Below are 21,750 nucleotides of genomic sequence, written 5' to 3' on the forward strand. Positions count from 1 at the left end.
GTGCAAGAAAACCTTGCCTGACATTATAAGTAGATCTCAGGGCAAAAAAAAAAAAAAAGATATTAAAAGAAAAGAAAAGAAAAAAAGGTTTTGAATATGGTCCCTTTAATTTGCACAACCATTTAGGTCGGCTGAGAAAGATAACACACCTGAATGTTAATTTGTCCAGTGGTTTTGTGCATTTTTGATTCACCACAGATATGAAATGACCAATGTTCGGTTTTAGTAGTTTTTTATTAATATGTGCTGATACAGGGTCGTACTGACCTGCAATAACGCAAACGCTTACATAAACCATCCCCTTTGGCCCAAACAGCTGTCAAAGCAATGACGGTGAGAAATAAAACACAGATCATTCTTCAGTAAAAACAGTAAATCACATTAACCCTCCTGTTACACGGGACCCAAGCATCATAACTTAATCAAAGAGTTGTTCAAATAAAACAACGAGTTCAGAACAGAAAAAAAAGAAGAAGAATCAAATGACAGGATCATTACCCTGGACTTTGATGACTCGTTCCCTCCCATGCTTAATTGTTTTATACAATGTCTAATACTGCCCGGTCACACAACAATGTACTAATATGATAGTCCAACTCAAGAAGGCCTAATACATTCTAGGGTGATTCTGTCCCCTGCCCTCTTTCTCAAAAACCACCCAACCCTGACAGGAAATGAACACAACGCTGAACAAAAAGACTTGGTGTTTCTCAAAGAAACTTGCTGTATGATAAGGCAGTGATTCTCCCAGAAGACCATTTCACACCCACCCATCTCCTGAGTGCTGGCCCAAACATATGCTATAAAAAGCTTCAGATCACCAAACTTAAATATGTAAAAATGCCCTTGCTTTAAGATTTCTATATCCTCTTAGAATTTCTGTACAGAGCACGAAAAACTACACAGCTCACGAGTTAGTGTTTTGTGAACACTGTTTTGGGAGTCAGTATTACCCAGAGCTCTGTGTTCTGGTGTCACCCTGCTTGACCGAGCCGTTGTTAAAAGACTGACAGACAGCCGGTTAACAGTTAACGGCATGAACCTCCCCAGTGAGCTCTTGTCACAGTCTCAAAACTACAGTACAGGTGCTGTTTCTAGCACAGACACACTTCAAGAGATCAATGACAGAATAATACTACATTATTAGTGTGTAGACGTCGGTTTAAAACTAGTGCTTGCCTGTTCTCTCCATGTTTGTGACAGTCACCCATTTTCCATCGACACAGTGCTGGTGCCAAAGCCCAGTCTTGCCCATAAAAAGGTGGTTCTGGGCTCCGCAACGGCCCCTTGAATTGCAAACCAAAAACCGTTAATGTCATTTTGTGTCGCACCTAACAGCCTATATAATAATTGTAATTTCCCTGTCAATCTGAAGTAAAATGATTTTCAGTAACGGATATTTTCAACTTTTTGTAAAATGCTGATACTCCTGCAACATATATTCTATATTATAGCAGTAGTTTGAATTATTTTAGCAGATGAAATATTTATTCTGATTATTTTAATATTTGTATCGTTAAACTTATTGCTGTCACCATCATTTTCAACAATAAGCACTCAAACCTGTGCGTTACACTGATTTTACCACGGTTAATGGAGTTTTAGGCACTCTGCCTCATGTGATGCACGGTTTCTCGTGGCGTATTGCTCTAATTAAAAATATTGTACATGTAAAGTGATGAATGAATTTTATTTTCTATAAATGTAATATTACTAATCACTGTTTAAAATATTTTAAATATTTAAAAGAACCTCCTTTACATCAAACATTCATTCAAAGTTATATGGTCTTTTATAATGCTCTCAAAAAGTTAACACAAAAACATTTATACATTGATCAAGGAATGTGTTTACCTGAAACGTTTAGTTGGATGTTCGTCTAACCTGTTTCAGAATATGTTCAGAGAATATTCAGAAGTAACGTTCCCATAATATTTGCTGAATGATACAATTAAATTTTCCCTTCAGGTTCGTATAACCAAAAAAAAAAAAAAAAAACATTAGGGAAGATTCCGAAATAACGTTTTTAAAATGGGAACATTAGCGAAACATTCTTAGAACATATTTTCGTTAGCTATGGGGCCGTGTGCAAAAAAGCTAGCGTCAAATCAAGCAGTGGCGAATTTGTATGAAATTTGGGGAAATGTTTCACCCTTGCGATTCCTATTGAAATGACTGGATTTCGCAAAGGTCATTATGACTGCACCTTAAAAGACAGAAAAGCATTGCTTGTTTGTAGATAGGCTACGTAGCAACATATCAGTTGGGTCATCTTTCAGTTCTCAAGTCATTGGAAGTGTGGGCCAGTTGTGAGAAAGGCATTCCTCAAACACAATCACCATTTGGTTCGAAATTAGAATCTGTTAGAATGGTCTCTCCATTGGTTGAAATGCGGCCACGATACAGGAAAGTGTTGATCGCTCAGTAACTGAGGGATCCCAATAAAACATGTCAGATAACTCCAGGGGTTCTCTTTGCCTGTCAGGCGTGGTGGGGCCGAGCAGGTGGGGTGCTTGCCCAGGGCTGATGCTTCATGTTGTTTTGACAGCAGGGAATGACTTGATCATCACTCTCTCTCTTTTTTATGATATCTATCCTACTATCTGGACATCAAGTCAACATGTGTCTCTAAAAGCGAAGGGGATGGCTCGTGATCGGAGATCATGACTCTGGCACTCTGGTGCCAGGCCTCAGCAGAGGATTGGGTTGACAGCGGGGTGAGAGACTGTCAGATCACAGGAGTGCGGGGGCGAGGGACAAGAGACGGGGGTCTGGAAAGAGGACCTTTCTATTTCCTCTCGGTCTCACAGGCCCGCGTGAAATCTGCGCTCAAGGTTTTTCAGCAGAAAATGCAAAGTTGGACACACTTAAATTCATTATTAAAAGACCATTGAGACTTTATGTGCAAGTAGTTTTTCTACTCCTAAACACTGCCCAATTTCACTTTTAGAAGATATACGCTAGTAAAATGTACTTTCTTTACTGGGAAAACAGGCCATAATATATTGATGACTCATCTTGCACTCATAGGCGTGTACATTTATTTTCCAATCAACTGCTCTAGAATCAGACTATCCCTCCCCCTGACTCCACCTGTCAGCAAATCATGGGTCATGAATGATGTAAACTAAAGGCTACTGGTTATATAAAAAAGGGACACACCCTTTGATATGTCCAGCCCAAACTTCCTGTTTCAAAAGGAAATTCATCAAAATAGGAAAGAAAACCATATTTTACAAGCCATTTCAGGAGTTCCTTTCCTATTTGGCAAATTTCATTATGGTTTCAGCCAATAATTGTATCGTTTTTAAACTCATTCCGCATAAAAACGGAGGGAAAAGCAGCAGATTCCGTCTTTGCCTACTCATCCAGCATCTACTCATGCACTCTTTGCCTCTCCGTGTGAATGTGAAGACATGAAAACGAGGCTGATATGGAGAGTGGATCAGGGTGATTCCTTTCATATCTAAAGAACAGCGAACACAAGTGCACTCAAAGAGCGAGAGGGGGGAAAGACAAAGGGAGAAACCCAAAGCGCAGGAACATGGTGGGTTGACTTCGCTAGATTACAGCTCTTAGTATTATTATGATAATCAGGGGTTGTATGGGGATTTTGGAGGTGGTAGCAGTCCCTCGGAGCAGGCTTTAGACTAGCAGTTTACTACAGCGCATAATCACTGTCATTATCACCATATTCAACACTGTACTATATTATCCCCTCAGTCCCATGTAAACAAAGCCTTTGACTAACATAACAAATCTTCCCACATTAATGCTCAGCTAGGAAAGCCATGTAAAAATAATTTGGTGAGCTAAGCGGGAAGGGAGAGAACGGTGTAGGCAGGAGGAATGCGGAAAAAGGGTCGATGGGAAATTAAAGCAAGCAAGGGCAGAAATCAGAGAGGTGCAGAAAACGTGACGCACATCGGATGTCTCCAGGGATGGAGGGGGAGAGGTAAACAGCCTCTCCCACGGGCCGGTGCAGCAGGGTAAGAGGGTAAAACAGCAGCGGTGTGGTGCCAGGTGGGAAGAGGGCCATGAGTCAGGAGCAGATCTCCTTAGAGAGCATCCTAAGCTCTAAGAGAGCCAGTTCACAATGGTGTATGACAATACATTCAAACGGTCAAACCTGCTGACCAGTTGAAGCTGGTCCTACTTATCAACATTGAACATTTTTGCAAGAAAAGCATGAAAAAAAAAAACTGTTCAGGTCATTGCTTTAAATAAAAGCTGATCATACATGCCTTGGGCTAAATATAGGACCGGGTGTACTAACCAATTTCTGGCCAGCACACCGGTGAACATACTGACCCTGTGTCAATCAGTACAAGTTACCATGCAATGGATTGCACACACGTCCCCTTAGAAGACTTACAGTAGTAAGAGATAGAGAAAGAGAGAGTGCAGATGGGACATACATTCAGGATGCACAATGTTCTCCACCTCTGAGTGTAGCAGACCTTCTTTAAACCAGCTGCACACTTATGTAGGTTTGACATCACCTCTTTCATTAAACATGGATACTCACCCCTGCTCTCTCTCTTTCTCCCCATGGCTATGTTTGTAATGGCATACTAGCTTACTACATACTGCATAGTATACACTGTGTTTCAAAACAATAGCAAGTGAAACAAAAGACAAATGTTCCACAATATAAATTTCAAACATGCACACCGTTGTCACATGACCTCACCATGTTGCATGTTGAATTCAGTGAGTGATGTCTAAATAGCATTGGGACAAAAATAAGTGATTTGGCAAATGAAATGTCTTTAGTTTTGGCAGTCCAATCAAATAATTATAAAAATGTGCAGACATTTTCAGCTCATCAATCACATAGGAAATGAAAGGTCAAGTAAATCTGCATATTTTGCACAGGATACACAGTATATACTGCAGCAGTAGTAAGAGTAGTATATTAGTATGCTCTTCAAAATATAGCACACTCTTGTTACCTTCACATATGCTCTGTACACAGAATGAAAACCACACTGAATAAATGAATATGTGCATAAATAACCAAAACAGACAAATAAATATTAATAAATAAAACATCAGACATGAAAGAGTTGAAGATTGAGCAGACTTCAGAGGGGTGGAGCACTCATGAATACCTCTCTTTTGTTCAATAGGCTATGCAGCTCATTTGCATATGGGGATTCTAATCCACAGAGGCCATCTCATTGGTCAGATGTTCCTTTTGCCCAACGAATGCCATTATGTTTTTGTTTTAAATCTCAGTGCACCTGACTGGCAAAATAACATTTAAAATACCTTTAACAAAGTCTTTTAGATGGAAGCTTATACTGAGCTTTTATATAGATATAGATTTACTCTGCTTCCTGTCCTTCTAATGCGGGTCCATGTTACCCAGTAAAAATAGCCTCTGAGACACACGCACGCACTCTGGTTCACAGGCATCCAAATGTTCACGTTCAGACATACACATACAAACTGTAAATCAACTGTCACACCAGGTTCAGAAACAACTGCTGATATTGGTATGTAAAAACAGTCAAATACAATCTAGGGTTTGCGACTGAAACTTTTCCGAATATGCCCCCCAATTTGTTTTTCTTCAGCTAAATATCTTATATTCTATTCAACTAGTCATCTGATATCTATTACATCCTCCCGATAAAATATAACCAGCAATACATTATGGCAGCTGTCAATCAACCCACAATCCACCAGTGCACCCCTGAGGCACAGTGTATTCCCCTTTCATTCATGTCAAGCACTTCCTGTCTGGGAATGTTGAAGGTCAAACATTACCAACAATGTAATGGGTTATATTACACAAAAATTGTGCCAGGATTTATCTCGTTTGTATGTAAAATCCTTCACTTTCTGTCTCTCTGTCTCTCTCTCGCTGTCTCTTGGCAGACAATTAGATTTTCTGGCACCACGGTGCTCCAGGGCAAGACCGAACGAGGGCCGGAGAGAAAGAGAGCGAAAGAAAGAGAGAGGGAGAGATCGGTGTAGTCTCCAGGTCACAAACTTCAAAACATCTTTATTTTCGACTCTTTTCAATTTTCCGTTGCAGTACAATAACTGTTTTTCATAGTATTTGATAATTTTTTGTTGCTTTTGTTCATCTATGTACAGGAGACGAGTAGAATAAGACTTGCTGTCGCTTTCGTGTGATTCATATGTACAGAGGTCGGACTTGAAGAATGGCTGGAGCAGTAGCAAAAAAATTCTTCTAGACACAATAACACAGGTGATACAGCACGTCCACCTACAACATCCATCTGTGATTCGGAGAGCAGCTTCAATCCTTAATCCGCCCCCATCTGTGGATCTGAGACGAAACCCTACAGAGTTTCATTCATGAGAGGTCCCATGTTCGAGAGGCTTCAAACGAACCAGCTGACGTTGGGTTGTGTCCTAAGGCCCCCCCACCCCCAAGTTCCCAGTCTCTGTGGTTGTTCTGTACAGAAGAGTCAGTTCAGAGAAAGAAATAAAGGCAACTCCACTGAGGCAGCTTCCTGCTACCTGTGTCTGAACAATAGTCCTTGTTTTCCTTTTTCATGAGCATATGTTCACACTCTTTATGTTCAGTAACAAGCACTTCTGTGAGTGTGTGTGTGTGTGTGTGTACGTATAGATTCCAGTTTGTGTCCTGGCTCAAAAACAGTTATTTTTGGCAACACCAAAGAGCTTTCAGAGAGATTTTTGTCACTTGCAGTATAATGGCATACCCCCATTTCCTCACGTAACAGCTCTCATCAAATAATGATGGAGAAAGACAGAGAAAGGAAAGGGAAGGTAAGGAGTTAGGCAAAAGTAACATTGTAAAGATGTGACATGAAATAAAAGACAGAAATAGAAGACCGGTGTGATTCTTGACGGTATTCTTGGAACAGAGAGAGCTGAAAGCGGTGACGTCCGTTGAGAGAAGGCAGATAGTAGGACTTGCTGTTTCTGTATGTGTGTGTGAGGAGGGAGGAGAAAATGATGCTGATGAGAGAGCAGAGTGGTTACACAGCACTTCAGAGAGCCTGCTGCCATGGAGACAAACCTCTCTGTCGCTCTCCCTGTTTAGGCTTTCCTTACCTCTTACTTCAAAACAAATAAAAGAGCTAAAAGGCAACCAGACATAAGGAGGGAGTCAGAGACAGGAGAGGAGTCCATCATCGGCATCTGCACTTTGCATCAGACCCTGTGGTGCTTTTACTCCTCCACCTCTTCCTTGTAGTCACAGGCTTGTGACCAGCTGCATCTGTCCATCTCCCTCGCTGTGGGGGGGCTCAGGGGAGGGGTGGGCTTCAGTGCTCGGTCTCCTAGGTGGAGCCTGGTAGAAGGTCTGCATGGGGGCTCCGCGGGAGCCTATGGCAGGCCGACCCGAGCTGTAGTAGAGCTCCTCCGGAGGCTGGGCTGAGCGTGGAACCACTTCTAGTGGCTCTGGGCTGCTGTCAGGGTAGGGTGAATCTCGTAGGTTGGTGATGCTGGTGTAGAGGGAGTCCCGCGCAGGCGAATCGGGAGCTCCATTGTGGCCGTGGTGTGCTGCACTTTGGCCGCTCTGACCGCTGTGGCCCAAACTCTCTGTCAGGTCGGCCGTGTAGCTTTCGGACTCTTCTGGGTCACTCTGGTAGAGCACGGACTGGGCGCGCTGAAGCAGCAAGGGCTCCTCCAGAGCCTTGTACAGCAGTTCCACGTCCTGCGGTGTGCGCTGACGTGCTTCTCTCGAACAAAAGTCTTCGTCTTCGTCTATGCCTATCACCGGGTCGGGCCCGCCTCCACCCCGTCCAATGCCCATGTGCCCATGTCCTCTGACCAGGCTGCCACACGTTCTGTCAACTCCCCCAACCCCTCCACCGCCTCGTAGATTATTATGCACGAGTTCAGATATGATCATCTTCTCGAATGCCGCAGCATCCGAGAGGTTTCTCCGTATGCCGCCGAGAGTTTCTGAACCGCGGGGGTTGAGAAGGGGAGGGGGGCTATCTCCGCCTCCGCCTCCCAGGAAGTCACAGCTTCCCCCGGGAGCACCCGGACCCCCGACGCTCCGCAAAGAATAGCTGTTGTTGAAGTTCCCGTTCAGAGGTAGAGTCTCCATGCCTCCATGATCTCGGTTCTTAGACAGCGTGCTCTCTGTTGAGGGAGCAAATGAGAGGAGGTAAGCAAATGAAAAAGAAGAGGGTAAAGTGAGCACTTCATTACCTATTTTAATCAAGACGGGGATTCAAAGCAACAGAATCCGGGATTAAATCAATAATGGGGAAAGCAACTTCCATCACAAGATTAATAGGCTTATGGACAGAGGCAAGTTATTACCAGGGACGTAAATTGTGTACATAGAAGCACGGGCTTCACTGCACACGTGAAGAGGTTATAATTCTGCAAAATTAGCCTATAAAACACTGAAAATAGCCAAAAGCATGAAAGTGAATAGAGTCTTACTTGGGTCACGAAAAGTTCCTGTGGATCCATGGTGAGGCCATGTGAGGGCAAAGTTAGACAAAAGAAAGACAACAAAAGTGATCAATTATATATTTCTACATTGAGTTTTACATGGAACTGCATTCTTTTTCTTGAAATCCCCACAAAATTAATGTCACACACCAGAACTCTATTGTTGAAATACTGTAACAGCCATGAGGCAACAATGGACATCTATATATATATATGAAAAAAAACACACACACAAAAAAACAGTGTTGGGGAAGCTACTTTGAAACTGCAGATTGCCATGCTACAGGCTAATCATAATTGGAAATATATAAAATAAAATGACTGTTTTCAAAATGTAGTTAGCAACAATATCAGCTACAAAAAATATCTAACTATAATGAAATTATTTAAAGGGGTAGTACACAAAATGACAATTTTGTCATTATATAATGTTTCAAACCTGTTACTTCCTCTGTGTTTTTTAGTGGAACAACAACAAATATTTTTTGAAGAGTGTTTTTTTTTTGTCAATACAGTGAAAGTTATAAGCAAAAAGTCACTTTGATTGTATGAACAAGACCAGAATGATTTAAAATTCGTAGAAAACGATGGCTTATTGTTTGGTTTTGGCATAATGATTATTCAGCGAGACGTTATTCACACTTCAACCTCATAAAGTCAAGACGATGTTTATTTCACGCACCCTTTCACACGCCAGAGATGTTGTGATATTCTTTTAACTCGTCGGCGTGTATTGAACGCAGGAGATGCGTGTGGCGGCACAGACCAAGGCGTGCGGGGGTTTAAATATTAATGCCCGGTATGATTTTAATCAACGCTCCTCTGTGCAGAGAGAGAGTAATTAGACATTCTAATGAGGCCCTCCTCCTACTTCCTCTCCATAAGCATTCTAAAAATGTCCTCTCAGCCAAGCCGAGCTGAGCGCCGCACCGTCAGCCTGACACATTACACAGAGAGGGAACGTTTAAAATATTCAACAGAGACGGCGTCTTAAATTTCATCCCACTGACATGGGAACCGCAGCTATCTTTCTCTCTCGCTGCCTCTCAATCGGCACATGGAGGCGAACGGCATGGCAAGAGAGCGAAGCCCGGGCATATGTGTGTGCGGCACATGGGCAGAGCCATGCCGATACTCTGTGGCGAATCTCCAGGGATCGCATTCCTCTCTCGCTCCGTTGTCAGTCACTCAACTTCAGCCCCAGCTTTAATCGATGCTCTGGTCTGTCTCTCCAGCAGGAGGGAATGAAACGCTGGCCAGATGGTCAGCCCCTGTCCACCCCTCTGAATCACACTGACAGACCGACAGGGTGTAAACTCACACGCAGAGGGAGCCGCACAGACGCATACACACACAGCATATGTGCACATGAATACCATCAGTGACACTCACACACACTGGGGCAGAAACTGCATATACAATAATAATAATAATAATACATCCCAGTGGATTTTTTAAAATTATTGTTCAGAGGACAGTCGTTCTAAGCTAAAGAAACTAAGTTAAGTTTCTTTTGCGTAATCAACTGATGTTTCTCTTGATATTTTCTAACAGAAATTTAAAAAATGAACACAAAATACTCTCTATTAAGTCTCATTGCTGTCTTGGAGGAACAATTGTGATTTTAAAGAGATCTCTTTGTGATTAAGCTTTCTAAAAGAGCTGAACTAAAATATTTCACATTCAATTATATACACAGACCGTTCAAACGTTTAGGGTCAGTAAAGCTTTTTAAAAATAAATAAATAAAATAAGTATACTTTGATTGAGAAAGTATGCATTACATTGATCAAGTGACAACAATACATACATTTATGTTACAAAAGATTCTCTTTTGATATGGGAAAAAATATAATCGATATAATGGATAATGGATTCCACAAAAATATTTAGCAGCACAACTGTTTTCAGCATTGATAAAAATAAGAAATATTTATTAGCATTTAGATTGATTTCTGAAGGATCATGTGACACTGAAGACTGGATACATAGTGCTGAAAATCCAGCTTTGCAAGACAGGAACAAATTCAATTTTAGAATTTATTAAAATAAAATAAAAAACTGTTATTTTAAATTGTAATAATATTTCACTATATATATTTGTTTTTCCTAAGAGGTTTCAGAAGAAACATCCAAGACAAGTCGATTCTCACAGCACTGTATATGGGCAACAAAGGAAACACCATTAAGTCTCTTAAGTTATAAAATAGCATCCTTCATAAATACAATCTGGGTGGCATTTTGGCACAGTTTGAGACAACTCTTCTGAAACAACTTAGATATTAAAGGGATGTTTTCTTTCCAGCAGGCACACACTGAAATCTACACACACTTACCGGTAGAGTTGAAGACTCCAGGCGAGGGCGGGGTAAACGTCTCAGCCAGAAGCGTGTTGTAGGGAGAGCTTCCTGTTCGGGTTTGCAGCACAGGGTTGGTCAGAAGATGGTTCCCCATTGTGCCTTAAAAGAAGAAAAGAAAGAAAAATCTTAACATAAATATATGTATTTTTTTATTCTGCCTGTCAAAATCCCACTTTACAGGTAAAAATCGAAAATGTTGAATATCGTGCAAAAGTTAATTTATTTCAGTAATTCAACTTTAAAGGTGAAACTAATATATTACATAGACTCATTACATACAAAGTGAGATATTTCAAGCCTTTATTTGTTATAATTTTGATGATTATGGCTTACAGCTATGAAAACCCCAAATTCAAAATTAGAATATTATGAAAAGGTTTTCATCGCCGTTTACGATATTCAAATTTTTCGAGTTTCACCTGTAAAGCCATTATATAAAGACACCATGAAATCAAAATGGACAATATTTTTTTTTTTACGTAATATTGCAGTATTTATTATAATTGATTCATCCAATCACCCAATCAATTCCCCATGGACAAAATCCACCTGTAGTAAGTCTTACCCATAGGAACCTACAAGCTTTGGAATTTGAAAATGTCTGTTTTTAAATGTTAAAAGTAATTTTAATCAATACAAATTACACGTTTTAACCACTTGATGGAATTGGGAGACGTTCCTTTAGGCATCATGCGCTGTGCGCATCAAAGCATTCTCAGGTAAATATGCAGCCATAATGCACGTGGCGATTTTAAATGAATATTTCATATCGATATACAATGATTTCATACTGTTAAAACTAATTGTGGTATTGATATCTTTGTAAGACCGCCAACTTTACTGCGCTCCGAGAGCCCTCTAGTGGTCGGGACCATTTCCATTGTGTTGTGGCTTGATTCCGTTGTGATGTGGCTTGATTTCGTTGTGATGTGGCTTGATTTCGTTGTGATGTGGCTTGATTTTGTGGTGCTGTGGCTTGATTCCGTTGGGATGTGGCTTGATTTCGTTGTGATGTGGCTTGATTTCGTTGTGATGTGGCTTGATTTTGTGGTGTTGTGGCTTGATTCCGTTGTGATGTGGCTTGATTTTGTGGTGCTGTGGCTTGATTCCGTTGTGATGTGGCTTGATTCCGTTGTGATGTGGCTTGATTCCGTTGTGATGTGGCTTGATTCCATTGTGATGTGGCTTGATTCCATTGGGATGTGGCTTGATTCCGTTGTGATGTGGCTTGATTTCGTTGTGATGTGGCTTGATTTCGTTGTGTTGTGGCTTGATTCCGTTGTTATGTGGCTTGATTTTGTGGTGCTGTGGCTTGATTCCGTTGGGATGTGGCTTGATTTTGTTGTGATGTGGCTTGATTTTGTGGTGCTGTGGCTTGATTCCGTTGTGATGTGGCTTGATTTCGTTGTAATGTGGCTTGATTTCGTTGTGCTGTGGCTTGATTCCGTTGTGATGTGGCTTGATTTTGTTGTGATGTGGCTTGATTTTGTGGTGCTGTGGCTTGATTTCGTTGTGATGTGGCTTGATTTCGTTGTGCTGTGGCTTGATTCCGTTGTGATGTGGCTTGATTTCGTTGTGATGTGGCTTGATTTCGTTGTGTTGTGGTTTGATTTCGTTGTGATGTGGCTTGATTCCGTTGTGATGTGGCTTGATTTCGTTGTGATGTGGCTTGATTTCGTTGTGATGTGGCTTGATTCCGTTGTGATGTGGCTTGATTTCGTTGTGTTGTGGCTTGATTTCGTTGTGATGTGGCTTGATTTCGTTGTGATGTGGCTTGATTCCGTTGTGATGTGGCTTGATTCCGTTGTGATGTGGCTTGATTCCGTTGGGATGTGGCTTGATTCCGTTGTGATGTGGCTTGATTCCGTTGTGTTGTGGCTTGATTTCGTTGTGATGTGGCTTGATTTCGTTGTGATGTGGCTTGATTTCGTTGTGATGTGGCTTGATTCCATTGGGATGTGGCTTGATTCCATTGTGTTGTGGCTTGATTCCGTTGTGTTGTGGCTTGATTTCGTTGTGATGTGGCTTGATTTCGTTGTGATGTGGCTTGATTTCGTTGTGATGTGGCTTGATTCCATTGTGATGTGGCTTGATTCCATTGGGATGTGGCTTGATTCCGTTGTGTTGTGGCTTGATTCCGTTTTGTTGTGGCTTGATTCCGTTGTGATGTGGCTTGATTCCGTTGTGATGTGGCTTGATTCCGTTGTGATGTGGCTTGATTCCGTTGTGATGTGGCTTGATTCCGTTGTGTTGTGGCTTGATTTCGGAGCATCCAGGAAGCAAGAACTATCAGTTTTAAGAGGGGTAATACGCAATATGAACAATATGGAATAGCTGTTTGCACTTCACATTAAGGTTAAGCAGAAGCCACTCTACAGTATGATTATTGTGTTTGACTGTTCATCATCATCATCAAAAAAAAAAAAAACCTTAATGTCGGTGTGTGATGTTGTAATGGCTGATTTGATGAAGTGTTTATTTGTAGTCAAGTCGAAAATGTATTTGAAGAGTAGTTGTGGAGCGTAATTCTATGCCTCACTGTCAGATGGAGTCATTGGGAGGGAAATGGTAATATTTGCCATTATGTAGTTTCACAGAGCAGTCACTGAAATGTGGGTTCATTTCCCAGTGAAATGTGAACGCTTGCAGTAGACAAATGTGACTCAGAGAAATGGAACATTCAGTATGGCCCATAATGCAGGCACAGAGCTCCAGCCCGGGGCTTTCAGACAGAAATGCCATGAAATTAAAAAGAGGCCAGTATGACATCGAGTGGACTGAGGCAAAGTGCAACCCTGCACTCTCGCGCTATCATCTATCAGAGAGGACCGCCTCAAGAATTAATTTTAGACGTGCGCTCGCTCGCGCTCGCCTTTCTCACACACATACAGTACTACGCGCATTTCTTACCTCTTGCAGGAATGTTCCAAGTTTAATAAAAGTAAAGCGGTGCCACCAGCATTTGTGGCATAACATTGATTATCGCAGAACATATTTTAGACTTATTCCTCAGAATAAAAACAACCACAAAAAACGTACATGCAGTAAACACACTGTTAATCATAGCCACAAGACTTAAACATGAGACTAGTGTGACCTATTCCATCTGTCATGACAATGTAATGCCGCTAAAGCTCACAAACCCATTTAAGCTGTGCAAATGATTCACTAAACGTGATTTGATTTGAAAACGTGTTAACTTCGTATAGTAGGCGATACCAGAAGGAGACTATCTGTCAGGGATTGTTTACATGACACAAACTTCTCTCCACCCGCCAAAATGATGTTGGTAACACATAACCAGATGTTCATCCACCTACAAAGTATAGCCCCACCTGAAAGAGTTTGATTTCCCTGCTGTTAAGACCGTGTTACTGCTGGTACCAACAGGTCCTCTGCCGCCACCAGCAGTCTCACGGATTTAGTCTACGTTATGCCACAAATCCTGTCAGTAAGCTTCACGTGAATTAAACCCGGAACATTCCTTTAATTCCTGTAAACATCTCACAGGAGTGTCTTGTGTAAAACGTGAGGAGGGAATCTAGGCCAGCGGGGGGGAGGTGGAGGTACGGCGGCGGCACAGAATAGACTTCACACAGCGGTGAAGTGGGAAATGAGAGCGATAGGAGATGAATCTGATAAAAACAGCGGCGTACACATGCACGCGCCCTTTCATTACCCTCCATCTCTACTTCTGACTGCCATTCACTCTTGTAACATCTAAAAACTTTTCTCCCGCGGCACAAAACCCTGCCGGTTTCCTCTCCCCAGAATCTATTCTTCTCTTCTTCTTTTTTTTTTGCCGCTATACGGTTTAGATCTGCCTTTCTGTCTCGTAAATTCTCTCTCTCTCTCTCTCTCTCTCTCGGCTTGATTAAAGTCCCCGGAAAGCAACAATCGGCACACTGCAGTGAGGACGCTACTGTCATTCTCCTCAATTAGAGTAATTACCCCCCGTTCATTCGCCGGCTAATCACTTCATTAAAAACAAAATGGATAGAATTAGCATAAAGAGTGGCGGTTGATTTAGCTGCAGCTTCTCTGTCTTCACCCCCCTCTCCTCCCACAAACACTGATCCCTGGGATGATCAGAATGGTGGTGACGCCACAATCCAGATCCGGTCCTGGAAATAAGTCTGCTTTTCACATTCTCTCTCCTTCTCTCTGTTCAGTATCGTTTAAGGCCCGGATATACTCACGGAGAAGCTCTTTTTAGCTCTTTGCTTTGGGGTAAAAAGAAGTTTGAAATGCACGAGTAGCGATATAATGTTAGCGAACATCCTCACTGAGAGTGACGTTCAGATGAATATATAATTATGTGCTGTGCACTTTCCTTTCAATAAAATAAACACACAACACAAATGACAGCGGTGAGAAAACAGCATCTGTTCATCAGGGGCGTCATTTGGGTTGTGGCATGGCTGCCATACGTTGGGTGCCTGGTCAGGTCAATGCAAAGTAATTTATTTTTATTGCAGGATTAGTGGAGTTATTCTTTGTGTAACATTTAATTTGTAATTGTTTAATAAAGGGAAAAAGCAAGTAAATTAAAGCGATCTGGTTGTTTTATTCATGCCACGTAAGTTTAACGGCGCTGCAAATGTGTCTAATTATAAATGTGCTTTTGCAGAGTTGATAATTGTAGCCAATCACAGCCATTTCTGTTGAAAAAAATTGACCAATCAGAGGCGTTTAAGTTACCAGTAGTAAGTATCCATAAAAATCTGTGGCAAAACGTGAGGAAATGCTAGATTTTTTATAGCTGGCAAAGTTAAAGTCTAATAAAATACACTGACACCTTATTTTTGTCCTTTCAAAAGTAGGCAAACTGAATGCCCTGCTACATATATTAGCCTACAGTAATCGTAAAACATATTAATGTACATGTATAATTATAATGTCATTATAAAATATATATTTGTTTATATACACACTATAAATGCATAAGCCTATATATGAAAATAATACATTTTCCGGTTAAAAAAAAAAACTTTGACATGTCTGTCACTGGATAATTAAGAGACAGTGTCTTCTCATAGGATATGAAAACTCAGTTTGATTAATAATTATGAGACACCGATGAGTCATCAAAGCACTACAACACGATGAAGGTATTAAACCCAGAAGACGAAAATAGAGGAAAAAAATACAACCATTTCCCCCCTACTATTAAATCTAACAGATGCTAATATTGTCTTCAATGGTGTTCAACACACATACCTCTGTTAAAATCTCCAAGAAAATTTGGTTCAGGGTTTCATGACCCTTATACGCGCACAAATCCTCTCGTTATAACAAATGGGAGGTTACCGTATTTTCCGGACTATAAATCACACTTTTTTTCATAGTGTGGCTGGTCCTGCGACTTATAGTCAGGTGCGACTTATATATCAAAATGAATTCAAACCTACTGAGATGAACCAAGAGAAAACTTTACCGTCTACAGCCGCGAGAGGGCGCTCTAGTTGGCGGAGTTGTTCAGAAGCGACACCGAGGATGAAGAATTCAATGGAATGAGATCGGGAGCTTGGTGAACTTTCTTACCGGTAACTTGTTGGACTCGCTGGCTAATGTTAATTTAGCCTATTCAGCCTCCCAGGTATATGTTCTTTATGCTATTGTGTAGCTGAATATGTTAATGTGTTATGTTAACATACCGGACACCTATTCAGCCTGTTGTTCAGTGTGCTATTGTGGAGCTGAATAACTTGTCTTTCCAGATTAAATGTCTGTTCTTGGTCTTGGATTTTGTGAAATAAATTTCGAAATAAATGCGACTTATAGTCCAGTGTGACTTATATATGTTTTTTTCCTCTTCGTGACGCATTTTTTGATTGATGCGACTACGGAGCGACTTATAGTCCGGAAAATACAGTAGCTGTAAAGTTTAGTCAGTTTCATTGATTTAAACAGGAGTTTTTTACACTCAGTGAGTTTGCACTGAACGGACTGACAGCTTCAGTGATTATAATGGAAGCACTATTTACTCGCTGTCTTTGTAACTTGACTCGTTTTCACGAGAATTTGTGACCTTGCCTACAACCTTATCATGTAAAGTGATACTAAATAGAAAAAAAATGACAAAAATAGATTATTAATTCTATTAATAGATGCTTTTATTTTTACAGATTGGGACAATCTTTGAAAGATTTGAAAGTTTTTGGTCATCACATTAAAAATAACATTTAAATTGTACAATATTCAAACTTTTGAGCTTTGAAGTGCAGGAAAAGGTTGTGTGAAGTACTTGAAAGTCTTTGAAAAGTATTTCATTCTTAACAAACTTTTTCGGAAAGTTGCTTTGGCAAGCTGTTTCGAACTCCCGAAACGAACTGAAACTAAACTGAAATAAAATAGACTAAAATTATGAAATATGAAAATGCAAGCTAATTCAAATAATTATTAAATACTATAATATTATATAAATAATTCTACAATAACGCTGGTCTATAAGGACATTCAGGTAATGAGAAAATAAAGATACCATTATTAATAAACACCATAACTAATTAATTAAAATATGGGAAAATCATCCAAATATTGGATCCCAACATTAGAAAAGAGCAGCTGAAGTAACTAAACATTCCAGTCTTTAATGTTTTGTGTAGCATGTTCCAGCACAGATTATTGGTAAATATGTCTCAATGTAATTGCAAAGCTGCTAATGGAAAAAAATGGCAGCATCAACGTTAACTGACCACAACAACAAAACCCACAGCCTGTGTTTGAGCATTTCATATGCAAAAATAGCCCATTTCATTCTAAGAGCCAAACAGAGGGATGAAAATGGTCATGAAAAACTAAATTCTGGGAGTTTTGCAGAATTGAAAACTTTACTAATATTATATGTGCATCTAATATACCAAGACGGTTCACTCGTATTACTATAAATGGGAACAAGTCCAACATGCAATATGGCGGAATGAGCCCCGCCTGCTAAATAAAAGAGCCAATCACATTTAAAGGACAGTTCATGTCAAAGTTTGTTGCTGATTTGAAATCTGTTATTTAAATGTGAGTTTGGCCAGCACTTTCTTTATATTTCCGTATTTCCCCATTCAGGTAGACAAGATTTGGTCTTGCATGCCTGAAATAGAGGCATTGCAAATATGACTTTCTGACTTTTCTCAGAAAAAATAGAACCCTTTTAAGCACAGACACATATGCAGAGAGGTGCATGCTGGGACGTTTTGAGGCTGAAAGAGTGTCTCACCACGATTGAGGGTAGGAGTGCTGTTGATGTCTCCGGCCATGAAGGATGACTCTGTCTGCTTTCGCACCGTGTCGTTCCACATACGTCGAATTCGGCTCTGAAACCGGTGAATGAGGTGATGGAATTGTTAAATGGAAGAGAACAGCAGTCTATAAATAGTCATGCTGTCAGTGTGCATGTGTGTCACCTGTCGGTGTATGGCTGCATGACGTGCCTGGCTGCCGGTGTAGTAGCGGTTGTTGGCACGCAGGGCAGAATTCTTCAGCGACCCGTGAGAGCTCGTAGTAGAGGTGCGACTGCAGCAGTACGAATGACGCAGGCACTTGCTGTACTCCTTATGAACCTGGAACACAGAGCATTGGCACTTACACACACTACACATGTTGACTGATGCAGTAATGCATCTAAATTATAGTACAGACATGTATTGTCTATTAAGGTGCGAACTGAAAGTAATGTTTTCAGGCACTTATTTTCATGTTAACATCAATTAAAAACAATTATTATAGTTTAAAATGATAGTAAATGCGATGTTTTTTCACAAGGATTTAACATGTTGTTCTAACACATTTACCATGTGTAAAGTATGTGTTCCACATGTGTTTTCGCGGATGTGAAATTAATTATTTTTTGACCAACTTAATTAAGAAATCTTTACGTCATTTAATAATTACTTCTGTTGTCTTTGAAATATGATTGAAGTGTACTACTGCCCAATACTGACAAACATTTATGGTGAACTAAAATAAACGTTAAGGTCATTTCTATTGAAACCTAGTATGTCATCATGTATTTAACTGTTTGTAATTCCACATTTGTAATGATGAAGTTTCAATTTATTACATTTAAAATATATGAACTATAAAATGCTGTATTAAATAACACACTACAGTTAAAATTACAATCAAATGCTTTTGCGCTTTAATATGTTAGTCAACACAACAAAATAAGTGAACTTTAAATCATGACAAAAGATTATTCAAACATTGTAAACTTTTAATGTGACATTATTGCAAAGAGCACTTTTTAAAAGTGTTAAAATAGTAATGAAAGTCCTCAAGCACACTTAAGCAGTCTTTTTAAAATATTAATATTATATTACCTGCAATTTTTTTTTAAATACAACTTTACGATTTGAAGTACACTACAAGGGCACATTTGCTACAATTAAGTGCACTGCTTTTTGTTGTCATTTTAGTAGTTCAAACATTTTTTTTTTTGTATATTGCGGTAATGCGACAGCATCGTTTTACAGTAACAATGTATTACACATAACAGTATATCTGACAAAAGTCTTGCCCTCCATTTTTTTTTCTCATTCGACAAGCTGTTTACTTGGATATACGTCAAACGGGACGGGAAGAAAACTTGGTTGCAATGTCTGTTTCATGCCGACTTAAAAAGAAGATTCAATGATTCAACTGAAACCTGAATTTACTGTCATCACTGCTAGACATCACTATTTTTGACTCTTTTCATTTGAAATTAAGGCATTTCCAGTATTACTTATTGTATATTATATACATTTATTTGTTTAATGCTGTTAGCCTAAACAATGCCCTAAACAATGCCCTTACTGTGTCATATAAAAATTGCTCTAACTGTAAAAATGTATGATATCATTAGATAGTTATATATTTAATAACATTACCTTTTATACATTTCAAGTGTAGTTCGCTACTTTTTGTTAATAGCTCAGATAGTCAAATGATACACTACTTTAAATGATACAGTAAGTAGCTTGGGAAACAAGAGTTTCGAAAATACTTCTCCCCAGGGCTCAACAAATTTGGCTGAACAATGGCAGATGGAGTGCTTGAAAACCAGTTTGAAAACAATAATCTAGCAAAAATTACCTTTAAATAAAGCTAATTATGATAATTATCTTTATAATAATGATAATTAGCATGATACAGATGAATCCTAGTCCGAAGCTTTCTCCTATTCCTAAAAGAAAACTTTTTTTTTCCATATTTAGCTAACTTCTGAGGAAATTTAGCAGCAAATGTGTCCCCAAAGTACTATCTAGGTATGAGACATTAACAAAACTGACCTTTTTCTGTAGAGCACAGTGGAAGATAAAGATGAACATGCCCTGGAAGGCATTGAAGGTGGTGAAAAGGTACGCCATGATAACAGTGTTCTCATTGATGAAGAGGAGGCCGAAGGCCCAGGTCAGGCCCAAGAGGAAGAGCAGTGCGATAGCCCCCAGAGCCCAGGACCTGAGTGAGAACATGCACACATTCACAAATACATAAACGTACAGCAAAAAAGGCGATTATGTATTTTTGCAGTGGAAGACGCTCACTTGATGTTGTCCAGGCGGCTGGAGTCTGGTTTGAGAGCGGACGAGTTACGGATCATCTTGTGAAGTGTTATCATGAGGAACACCAGGTTTAACTAAAGGCCAAAGATGAGACAAAAGGAAAAGGTGTTAGGAGTGTAACTTAATGATTTCATAAAGTCGAATTAAAACCTATTGGTTATTCAAAAAAGGACAAACCCTTTAGAAAACGTCTAAACAGGAAAGACAGTTTATACCCCTGGTGTCTTCTTAACAATAGAGCTCATTCATAAAACACAAGCAGAAGTTCGGTGTAAACTGCTCGTGAAACCACTCTAGCTTAAATTGCTGCAATTAAATGCACGATTTACATGAGAATGGTGATACGAACATTTACACAGAAATTCGCTCTGTTCGTGTTAGATTAGAGACCCAATGCAAGGTTGTTGTTTTTTACCCACAAACTAATAACAACAAAAACAGCGCTAGCGCATTAGTAAAATATATTGTAATTACGAAAATGTCAGCAAGTTCCCGTATCTAAACCTAATCTAAACTCCACACTCATATAAAGCATATTACAGCCAAAACATAGTCGTCAGCAGCAACAGATCCATAGGTGAACAAAAGTGCTTTGTTTGATATGACTAGCGCAGCACTTTTCAGAGGGAAAAAAGAACAAACTCTGTGAGCAAAGCAGAGAGTGCGCTGAATGTTTGGAGAGAACAATACCATGATAATGAAGGACACAGGGCCGATAAAACTCCAGATGAAGTAGTTATCCACCCTCAACCAGCACCTACACACAAAACACACACAATAACTTTATAGGTAACATTTCACTGTTCAAAGAACGAACACTTCATTACAGGCAAAATCGCATATACACTTTAGAATTGAGCTGATTATTGATCATCGAATGCACTGAAACAATGCTATCTTATATCTTAAAATTGTATTACTATCAACATCATGATAAAAAATTTTGGGCATAAAAACAAGCTAATAAAAGAGCAATAAAAGTCTAGTTGAAGGTTAAGCTCAGTTTTTAATCATTAGCACACTGAGTCAGCGTCTCATTTTCTGCACTGTAGTCAACATTCAAAAGTCTGCAGCTGTGCTATTTTTCCTCACTCGCACACACATAAACACAGACCAACACACACTCCCATGCACACAAACACGCAGAGTGACACACACTCGCACATGCGGTAATCAGTTAAGTTAAAGGGGTGCTGTAAGCCGGTTTCCATGCCGGAGAGGCCGGTTCGAATCCTGCTCTGAACGGGTCAAGTATTATTAGTTACATTTGGTGCCGTGACCCGGGTTGGTTTATGGGGGGTGAGTGTAATGGAGTCAAGCTAGTAAGAGCTGTGCATGTAAACCTCACTCCCCTGGCCTCAAGAGGCACTCTAAAGGGTCTTTAGTATACTTGTAAGCATGCCCACCTCCCCTGACGCACACAAAAAATTAAA

The 21,750-nt window shown here is 40.0% G+C and overlaps 1 protein-coding gene across 1 annotated transcript in view; it reads right to left on the bottom strand.

Moving 5' to 3' along the window:
• Nucleotides 1-223: 223 nt before the first annotated feature.
• adgrl1a (adhesion G protein-coupled receptor L1a) overlaps nt 224-21,750 on the bottom strand; it is a 189,380-nt gene continuing 167,853 nt past the window's right edge. The window contains exons 18-25 of the mRNA XM_079605207.1: nt 21,008-21,074; nt 20,300-20,391; nt 20,045-20,213; nt 18,179-18,334; nt 17,992-18,088; nt 10,755-10,877; nt 8,407-8,424; nt 224-8,097 (exon numbers count right to left, since the gene is read on the bottom strand). Of these exons, the coding sequence (XP_079461333.1) occupies nt 7,202-8,097; nt 8,407-8,424; nt 10,755-10,877; nt 17,992-18,088; nt 18,179-18,334; nt 20,045-20,213; nt 20,300-20,391; nt 21,008-21,074 (1,618 nt within the window). The 3' untranslated portion in view covers nt 224-7,201. The remainder of the gene's footprint in view (nt 8,098-8,406; nt 8,425-10,754; nt 10,878-17,991; nt 18,089-18,178; nt 18,335-20,044; nt 20,214-20,299; nt 20,392-21,007; nt 21,075-21,750) is intronic.

The sequence above is a fragment of the Phoxinus phoxinus genome, assembly GCF_949152265.1.
Source record: "Phoxinus phoxinus genome assembly, chromosome: 1".
Taxonomy (NCBI): Eukaryota; Metazoa; Chordata; class Actinopteri; order Cypriniformes; family Leuciscidae; genus Phoxinus; species Phoxinus phoxinus.